The 10,300-nt window shown below is 39.5% G+C and overlaps 1 protein-coding gene across 6 annotated transcripts in view; it reads left to right on the forward strand.

The window, feature by feature from the left end:
- The window catches only part of DENND4C (DENN domain containing 4C), a 74,621-nt gene extending 69,312 nt beyond the window's left edge, over positions 1 to 5,309 (forward strand). For all 6 annotated transcript variants that reach the window (XM_065046199.1, XM_065046202.1, XM_065046203.1 and 3 more), the window contains one exon: positions 267 to 5,309. In XM_065046199.1, coding sequence (XP_064902271.1) covers positions 267 to 403 — 137 coding nt within the window. In that variant the 3' untranslated portion in view covers positions 404 to 5,309. The remainder of the gene's footprint in view (positions 1 to 266) is intronic.
- Positions 5,310 to 10,300: the final 4,991 nt, after the last annotated feature.

Consider the following 10,300-nt stretch of genomic DNA (forward strand, 5'->3'; position numbering starts at 1 on the left):
GAGACGTCACAGGGGAAATACCCTGGGAAAAGGCAAACCATGTTGTGATAGAATTAATGGGCATCTGCTGTGATGCATTGTGATGCTCCAGTGTGAAGATGCTTTTCGGTTTCTCTGAGAGGACTCATTTTGGAAAAAAAAAAATCAGCAGCTTTTGTTAAGTATTTTATTATTATATAAAAATCACTGGAAGTATTTTATAGGAACAGTAGAGTGCATTGTACAGGGTTTCTTAAATAACCTCAGCTATGCTTTTTCTATTTCAGAGGTTTTTGACAGCGAATACAGACTTGCACATGAAAGGCTACCAAAGGATGTTCTTGAAAAGATGGAGAAAATAGATGCTCCACCAAGCAGCAGGGTTGAGTGCTGTAGGAAGTGCTTCGGAGCACCTTTAATATAAAAAGGAGGAAAACAGACACTAAACTTCAGTAAGACAAATGTAGAGGTAAACAAACCAGGAGCGTGGCGATATATACACTTTGAATTCCAAAATATGGTAACTGAGCAATTTGTCAAAGCAATTTCATTGTGCTACAACATATATTCTTGTCTTTCATTTCATGACACATGGTGTAAAGTATGTAAAAGTGTTTTACAACTGTATTAATAAGGTGAGTTGGTTTCAGTGATTGGTCTGCTTTTATTTTTTTCTTGTATATACTTCTCCTTTTCCTTCTTCAGATCTTTCCCCGAAATACCAAGTTGTTCAATAAGGTGATGATTAAACAACAGCCTATATTTGGTGACTTTCTTAAGGGCCACCAATATTTGAATATTTAATGAAATAGCTTTCCTGCCACAGAATACTAGATTCTTCACTACTTCTTTAAAATGACCTTTACCTAAAGAGGGATCTGTGTATTGGTGTGCAGTATGTATGTATGAATGTAAATATTTGAGTCCTTACATTGGAAGCTGCAATGCAGTTGCTGTTGTCAGATTATAGTACTTAAAATCACTACCCTTCTCCTTACCTTTCTCTCAATCAGTATTCTAGATTATCTTGGGCTGACTTTTCATAATGTGTATCTATAGTTGTAAAAACCAGAAACTTACACTCCATTTTCCTGTATTCTGTATCTGACAAATTAAAGAAGCTATGAACATACTGCCACTTTCTCCAAAAGCATGATAGACTTCTACACTAAGCAGCTCAGAAATAGATGGCTTTCTAAAAATTAGACAGGAAGCTTAATTGGTGTTAAGATACATACAACGTTTGTCGAACAGATCCTTTCTGCAAAGTTATCCTTTATACTATATGTATGTATGCTTAAAGAAGTGTCTTTTCCTTAAATTCTTTATCATCCTCTTCCATGGTTTCATGCTAGCCTGTGGGTTAATTATTTTGCACTGATAGTCCAAATTCTATATTTCAGTTAAAATGTATTTATAAGTGTGGTCTTCAAGGTGTATATTCGCACAAATGAAGTGCTTGAGTGTATGATCTGAAAAGATGAATCCATCTTTTTTATTGCTTTTAGTAGATAAGACACTTCCTCGCCTCACGTATCTAATTGACTATGGTAGTCGTAGTCTTGGCAGGAAGAACCTGGATACTTTGTTTATATGATGTAATGAATATGATAAGATTTATTCCAGGTTTTTTGCTGAAATTTAATGGTGTGGCTTTTCTGATGGAGTTATTCCTAGAGAAAAGGAGAGTAAGATTTGTAGCATATTACCAAGGAGCATAGATAAAACAATAATCACATATGAGTATGAATGTATTTACTTCATACTACTCTCTTTCTTAAGGACTTTCATTCTTGAATATGATGAGGGATGAAGATCTGTCTGGAACAGCCTCTACATGAAAGAACAAAATCAACCTTTGTTTTTTCATGGGGCTAAAACAAAGGATTTGCACTATTTGTGACAAAATACATTATAGACTGTTTTCTTGTATTTTGTCAGAAAGTGCTGATTCTGAGAATATGGGGATATTGCCTGGACAGATTATCTCCTGAAAATATTGTGCTTTCTCAACAATGAAAAGCACGAAAGCACACACTACCTTTTTTTTTTTCATTCTTTGTTCTATGGGTTTATGCATGGTTGCTTGCCGATATCTGATCTACATCACAGTGGAAGAGTAGAGTTTGATTCTTCATATTTTCCTTTCTTCTCCTATTTCATAATTTACATGCACAGTTCCATCCTTTTAAAGTAAAAGTCTCTCTGAAGCATTTGTCCAAGCAACTTAATACTTCTGCAAATCAAAATGGCAAATTTTCCTGTATAATTCTATACTGTTCTTCAACACGCAGCTATTAAAAAATCTTTTTGGGTATTAAATGAACAAACCATATGATTATGCAATGCAACTTGAAAGGAATCAAGTTTTAGTTATCCTTAAATCCTCCCAGCTCATTAAATTACAAAGAAAATCTATCTAGTGAGTGCTGTTTCAGGTAGTGACATCCATATTGTTTTTAAACCATTGTAAATAATATTATTATAAACTAAATTATGTAAGCAGATCACCTTCATTTCAAAACAACCTTTGTATCTTTTGCTGAAAATACAGATTAATCAGGCATTAGTATTGTAGAAAAAGCCGAGGCATATTGTGTCCCAGCATCTAGTGCTAAATGTTTGGCTTTCTCCAGATATATACACGGAACATAAAACCCCCTAAAGCCCAAGGGGAAAGGACAGCTGCATGATTTCAGGTTATTCTTGCAGAAGATTTAACTTGGTTTGATTTATTCCTGCATATTGGCGTTTCTGCACACTACAAATTAACTTCTATTCCCGTTGTAAGTACCTGGATTTCAAAGTGGTAGAAGTCCTGCATGCAACTACTTGAAATATTGAATCTGCCTCTTGAAATTATTTAATTTAGAATGACAAAGTAAGCACATACTCTTATATATATATTTTATGTCTAGTTTTTAAGAGCTAACAATTCAGCTTGTTTTGGAATGAAATCCATAGCTCAAATGAAAAAGGAGATCTCTGAAAGTGATCTGTTTATTAAGTTTTCATCTAAGGAGATGCTTTTTTTGTGGAGGAAAAAAAAAATCACAAAAATTCAAAAGGAATTAAGAACTGTGTTTTATTTGTTTCTAGTTGTTTTCTCTCCTTTCAAATGCATTTTTACCACTTCCTTTTCTTCCTTTGATGTTTAGGTCTCCTACAAACAGGTAGAGACTGCAGGTTTTCCTACACAAACTTTCTCAGGTGTAGGCTTCCCTAATTTGAATGCTGAAAAAACTCTAAGTGTACATAAGAAAAGGGCACGGCATATAATAGGTTATTTGGCATGGCTCGGTACACATATGGTTGAAAATCTGGCCAAAAATCAACAGGGAAAAGCCTTCAAAAGTTTTTTTGTGAGTGCACTTTTGTCTTTCTAAAATTGGGCAGTAAAAGCGTATGAAGTTTTTCCCAGCATCTTAGTAATAGCATGAACTTGGGCTAAATAGGAATGACTTAGTTAGCTACAAATGCTTCTAATTTGTTTGACACCCCACTCCTAGTAACTTGAATTTATCTGAACCCGTAACACAGGAATGAGCTGTAGAAAGTGTTGCGAAGGAAGGGTGTGGATAAGCTTGGTCTTGGTTCTGTTTTGCTCTCACTGTAAGCAGGAAAAGTAGAATTTTGCTCACTTGCAAAACTCTTGCCTACAAATACTCTTTCTAGTCTGGCATGTAGCTGAACAGCCAGTGTGCAGGAGATGGCTCTTCTGTGCGTATTTTGGAATTCTCAAAGAAAATGGTTGCAGATCAGTAGTAATTTCAAGACCTGCAATGTGTGCACAAAGTGAGGGTGTAAACAGGATTACCTGTGTGGATGCAGACTCTCAATGACTGTCAGGTAATCCAAAGAACTTAAAGTTTGTGTTGGAATAACAGTTACCACAGAGAAGCTTCCCTGAGTTGTTGCCCTAAGGATGTTGAACTGCAGGAAGTTATGCTGAGAAGACACCATCTTGCACCTTTCACCCAGCTATGAAACAGTTATATATAGCTTCTGTGCTTATATGAAAATAGCAAATTTTTGTACAATTAAAACAACAAATGGTGTCCTAAAGGTTTACAGTCAGGATTCTTATGTGTCAAAGATTTTCTTTATACATTATAAATACATTCTGGCACATTACCAAGGCCTAACAACTTTCAAAACCCCGTAGGTATAGGAGGCTGATGTGGCTGCAGTATTGACACAGTAATAGGTACCAGCTTTTACAGGTTGCTAGAAGCATCTGTATGTTACTTATATCCCGTTGTCACATTTTATATAACTCAATTTTAAACAGTACAATTTTAATGCAAAATATTTTATTTAGTATATATATTTCAAACTAAATCCATTTGTTTTGCAGGTAACTTAGTCATGTTCCTAGTGGAATTTCACATTGGTTAAGCTCAAGCTACATTGCACTTGTGAATGAGTAATTTTATTCCATTCTAACTGTGAATTAATAGCTTTTTGTTTTGCTGCAGCTAGAAGAATATACCTTTCATTGAATAACTGCAACATAGGGGATATTTTCAAAATGTATATTAAATTAGATCATAGAAATTATATTTTTAAAATGAATTGTTAAAATGTAAGTAACTTGAATCCACTCAGTTTTCTCTTTTAAAAATTATTAATTCAACAATTATTTCAATGCAGTAACTTTACTTCATTTAACGGTATGCAGGTCATCTTATTCACATAACTGTACAGTTTAAAGAAAGGGTTTTTTTCTTTTAACTAATAGAAACCATAAGGTGCCTTCTGTATATCAGCTTTTCATTATGGACCTTTTTAAAAAAAAAGAAGCAAACACCCTTGTAACTTTAAAGCCTTGATACTGAATGGTTGAATTGGACTCTGGTTCTATACTCTACTGTGCTGTATATTATGATGCATACAATGAGAGAAATGGATGGGGTTTTTGTTTGTTCTTTCAGTCTGCATCAATCAATGGTGCAAATAAAAGGGATTGTTTGCTGTTTTTAGAAGCACATTAAGCTCCCTCTAGGAGCTTAAAATAAACTGTGTTGTAATGAGGATAAAAGGATGTAGTGTGACTAAATTATGAATTTATTAAGTGAGCTGGCAAGTTTTCTTTAATGCAATAAAATTTGCACTGGTGTAGAGACTGTTTTGAACTGTCAAAAAATGGCATCCATTTGCTGTGCTTTGATTAACAAGTGTTTCTCTGTAATGTTTTTGTACATTTGACAAATGTTTCTTGAGTTTAAAAGGGCACTCTGCATATTCTAAATTCTGTATAGATATCTTAGACTAAGAAATGAATTTTAATGTATTTCCCAAAATAAAATATGTATGCATCCTCTGTAAAATTTCACTTGTTCAAGCTTTTTTGCCATTGAAACTTACATGCTTGACAGAATTTAACCTCACATGCAAATTTAGCCTATAGTTGAGGAAAAGCAGAGCCTGCATCTTTTGGAAATTGTTTCATAGTACCTCAGTGACTCCTGAATGTTGGGAAAGAGCAGGAGCAGTTGCAGTGTGGGGAGAGGAAAAGATGAGATTCACTTGTGGGGATTTGGTTCATGAGAAGGTGGCTCTGTGGCACCTTAAGCAAGCCATGGGGACTAGCAGAGGTAAGAAGTGAAGAACAGGCTGAGGGAGGCAGAATCTATAAAGATATGCTATTTGCAATAAAGTCTTGCACCCTGGCTTCCTGATGATGGAGCTGCTGCTCTCTGCTGACCAGGAAAAGCATCAGTGCATCAGTGAGTGGGAACAGGTTGGTGGCTGTCCTTGATGGAACGCCTCCTGGGAGTTCTGGTTTCCTAGTGCCTTTGTAATGGGGGCACAGAGTGATGCTTTCAGGGATGTGTCCTCGCTTGCAAGAGACACTGGTGGGCCTCCTGCTTCATAGCATGCAGGTTTACATGGTTTCCACATTTGTTTATGTTTTAAATGGGGTGGTGAGGGGAGGAGTGAGGCTGGGATGAAATTTAAGTAGTAGAGACTGCCAGTTACTGTCAAGTGCTTCAGGCCTTCACGACTGAGTATCTTTCAAACTCCCTCATGTTTGGCAGTCAGGTCATTAATCAGTTAGTAAAAAAAAAAAAAGAGTACCAGACCCTAAAGACATTTCTCTCTGAAGAAACTGGTACACATAGAACAAACTGTTAGCTTGTAGAGAAGATTCACAATAAACTCGTATTTCAGGCCTGTTTTTAGGTACAGAGCTCCAGAACACTGTCTTTTGGACCTTTCTTTTATAACCTTGTTACAATCAGAATGACTTTCTTGTTTAGCTCTGCTTTTGTCCCTGCTGTTTTTTTAAGAATACTGCCCTCTGAAAATACTACGCTGCCTTTCTAATACGCTGCCTTTAACGTGGCCTGTTGTGAGGGGAGGCTGAAGGAAGGGAGGGTGTAACAGGCAGGAACAGAAGTTTGCACTTGAGGAATCCTTAAAGCAGCGTGTTTGAAGATGTAGGGTGGAGGGAACTGCTGCCTTCTGTGCAAAAATTGAGAAACTTGAGGGAGGGTGATGGTAGAAGGCAATAGCAGAAGGAACTTGATTAAGGAAGCCCTGATCCCTCCTGTGTCCGGAGCTACCATCAGAATATTCATTAGTGTTAGTTTTTCCTAGCTCTGTAAAGACAAACTTCTCCCGTCTCTGAGTAGGAATAAAGGAAGAGTCACTAATTTGCCAAGCCGGAGAAAATCTGATGGGGTTTGAAAGGAAACACTAAAGTCCTGCCTCTGGTTAGGAATAACCTCATGCAGCAGCACAGGCTGGGTGCAGACTGGCTGGAGTGCAAGTGAACAGGAAAAGGCCTTGGATTCCTGGTGGACATCAATCTAACCAGGAGTCAGCAGATTGCCCTTAATATCAAAGCAAGCCACTGGTGTCCTGGGGTGAACGAGGCAGAGCATTACCAGGCAGGTGGAGGGGAGTGATCTTTCCCCTCTAGTCAGTGCTGGTGAGTCGTGTCTGGGTGCCATGTCCAAGTCAGGACGCATTAGTACAAGGGAGACTTGGACATTCTGGAATGACTCCAGTGAACGGCCACAAAGGTCATGAGGGACTTGGAGCATCTGTCAAGCAAGTGGAGGCTGACAGAGCTGGCATTGTTCAGACTGGAAAAAGCTGGTGGGTTGGGAAGGAGGTAATCCATGTGTCCAAATACCTGATTGCGGGGTGGTAGGCAGGTGGACAAGACAAAGCCAGACTCTTCTCAGTGGCACCTTGTGCTGGAAGAGGCAATGGACACACAGTTGAACTACAGCAAAATCCATTTAAATAATTGTGAGGATGGTCAAACACTGGAATAGATTCCATGGAAGGCTGTGGAGTTTCCATCCTCTAAAAAAAAGCTCAGACCTGACTGAACAGTCCCCTGATTTGGCAGGGATTTCCACTACAGACTTGTGGGGTTGCCTAAGTCAATATGGGGTTTTTTACAGTGAGAACAATTAATCACAGGAACCTCCCCAGGTACACAGTACATTCCCCTCTAGTAGAAGCTTTTAAAATAGGACTGGACAGCATGCTAGATAGGCCCATCTAGGCTTTCTTGTCAACAGTTGGACCAGATGATTTTTCAAGGTCCTTTCCAACCTGGGCTGTTCTGTGATTCTGTCATGGTATACCTGATTTGTACTTACAAACCCAGGACTGGAGAACGAAGCAGCAGAGGAACCACAAGGGAAGATTCAAGGAAACAAGTCATGGAAAACAGTGCAGGGTAGCTTTTTGTCATCAGGGATTAGGGACAAGGCCACACATTGACAGCTTGAAAAAAGTAACCAGCACCCCCCACACTTTTTTCACCCGTTAATACAACAGGGTATTAGTTGCACGGCTTCTGAGAAAGACTTATTAGCAGCGTATAGAGTAGGGCATCTGAGGACAGATTTCTTCCAGGCCACACTAATCTCAGTGTTTGGTGACCCTGAGTGGAGTGCCTCTTAATCATATGCCAAGTAAGCGTTACTAGGATCCAAAAAGAGGAGGCTAGAGACTGTTGAGAAATTGTATGTATGCTCTTCCACAGATTAAAGTTCCCGGCATTGTGAATTTAGTGAGTGCTAATCTCATACTTTAAGATACCTCCTTTTGGTTGACAGTGCTTGTTCATGCTGCTTTTACAGTAAACATTTGTGTGTATGGAAACTGTTTCTTTAGTAAGCAGGTTAAGGATGTCATACAAAGCACAATTAACAGCTAGATGATACACAGATTGATCTTTTTCTCCACATCAGTTTTTTGCAGCTGGAAGACTAGCATTGTCATAGATGTATTTGTGAAAGGTAACACTTTTTATTCTAGTGAAGCTCAGGTTTAAAAGGGCCTATGTGGCTATCCTCACTATTGACAGAAAATAAGCTCTTGTTAAATTGTAGGCCTTGAGCATGGCCTCCACAACAATTAAAAATTATTTAACACATTTAACTGCTACTGCTAACCCTCTTTGCCTTTGCTGATTATGTAGTTGATTTGTCATTTGAAAACAGTCCCATTTTTCTACCACCTCAACTGTTGCACTGTGAAGGACAGCCCAAAGGGAAACCTGAGTTTCAAAACTGTGTTGGCCAATTCTCTTGGTCTGAGGCTTCTACTGCACACATGCTTCATGGCAAATTCTGCCCTTGTCAGAGATCAGTATCCCTTCATCACAACACAACTCCAAAGTTCAGGGATGGCAATTTGTTCCTTCTATGTCCATAATCTACTGACAACAAGTCATATGTTCTCCAGCTTTCTACAGGCATATTCCACATTCAGTGTATTAAAAAATTGCTTCTAGACAGGTGGGCACCTAGCTTAACAGAGCCTTGCTGTGCACACAGAAGGGGAAAAAAAAACAGCTTCGTAACTTCTAAGGTTGTGATAAAGCCTAATAGAAGAAATAGAAGCACTTACCTCAACAAAAATTAAAGTGGATCCTGCTACTATTTTAAGAACTCAGGCAATTTCTTTAGTCATAGACTCTTAACAAATATTCTTAAATCAGAGCAGTAATCACAGAATCACAGAATCGACTGGGTTGGAAAAGACCTCAGAGATCATCGAGTCCAACCCTTGGTCCAACTCTAGTCCGTTTACTAGATCATGGCACTAAGTGCCATGTCCAATCTCAGTTTAAAAACCTCCAGGGACGGCGAGTCCACCACCTTCCTGGGCAGCCATTCCAATGCCTGACCACTCTCTCTGTAAAGAATTTCTTTCTAATATCCAGCCTAAATTTCCCCTGGTAGAGTTTAAGCCCATGCCCCCTTGTCCTATTGCTAACTGCCTGGGAGAAGAGACCAATCCCCACCTGGCTATAACTTCCCTTCAGGTAGTTATAGAGAGTGATGAGGTCACCTCTAAGCCTCCTCTTCTCCAGACTAAACAACCCCAGCTCCCTCAGCCTCTCCTCATAGGTCTTATGTTCAAGTCCCTTCACCAGTCGTGTTGCTCTTCTCTGGACCCGCTCCAGCACTTCAATGTCTTTCCTGAACTGAGGGGCCCAGAACTGAACACAATACTCCAGGTGTGGACTCACCAATGCAGAGTACAGGGGAAGGATCACTTCCCTTGTCCTGCTGACCACGCTGTTTTTGATACAGGACAGGATACCGTTGGCCTTCTTGGCCACCTGGGCACACTGTTGGCTCATGTTGAGCTTCCTGTCAATTAGTACCCCCAGGTCCCTTTCTGTCTGACTGCTCTCCAGCCACTCTACGCCCAGCCTGTAGCGCCGCAGGGGGTTGTTGTGGCCAAAGTGCAGCACCCGGCACTTGGCCTTATTGAACTTCATCCCATTGGAATCAGCCCATTTTTCCAGTCTATCCAGATCCCTCTGCAGAGCCCTCCTGCCTTCCAGCAGGTCGACACTCCCTCCCAGCTTGGTGTCATCAGCAAATTTGCTGATGATGGTCTCAATCCCCTCATCTAAATCATCATCACCCTTACCTAGTATGAGATCTGCACAAAGTACAGTCTGAATACCCGAAGGCTACTGTGAAGGGTTTTATCCTCAAGTGAAACTACTAAGTCAAACTTTTTAATTACTGGCTTACACTCAGTATTCAGTAATAATTTTAAGAGCAGAATGCTGAAGTACTTTCAGATCACGGAGTATCTTGAGTTGGAAGGGAGCCATGAGAATCAAGTCCAACTTCCTGCTTATCACAACACTTCGCAAAACCAAATAATGTGACTAAGAGCATCATTGAGTTGCTCCTTGAACTCTGGACAGGTTTGGTGCCACGACCACTTCCCTGGGGAGCCTGTTAACAGTGACTGACTTAACCACACTAAATTCTGCCCAGAGTCAGCCAAAGGCTTTACCTTTTACCAGCACTGGAAAGTCTCATAC

This window comes from Columba livia, chromosome Z, assembly GCF_036013475.1.
Source record: "Columba livia isolate bColLiv1 breed racing homer chromosome Z, bColLiv1.pat.W.v2, whole genome shotgun sequence".
In the NCBI taxonomy this organism is placed as follows: domain Eukaryota; kingdom Metazoa; phylum Chordata; class Aves; order Columbiformes; family Columbidae; genus Columba; species Columba livia.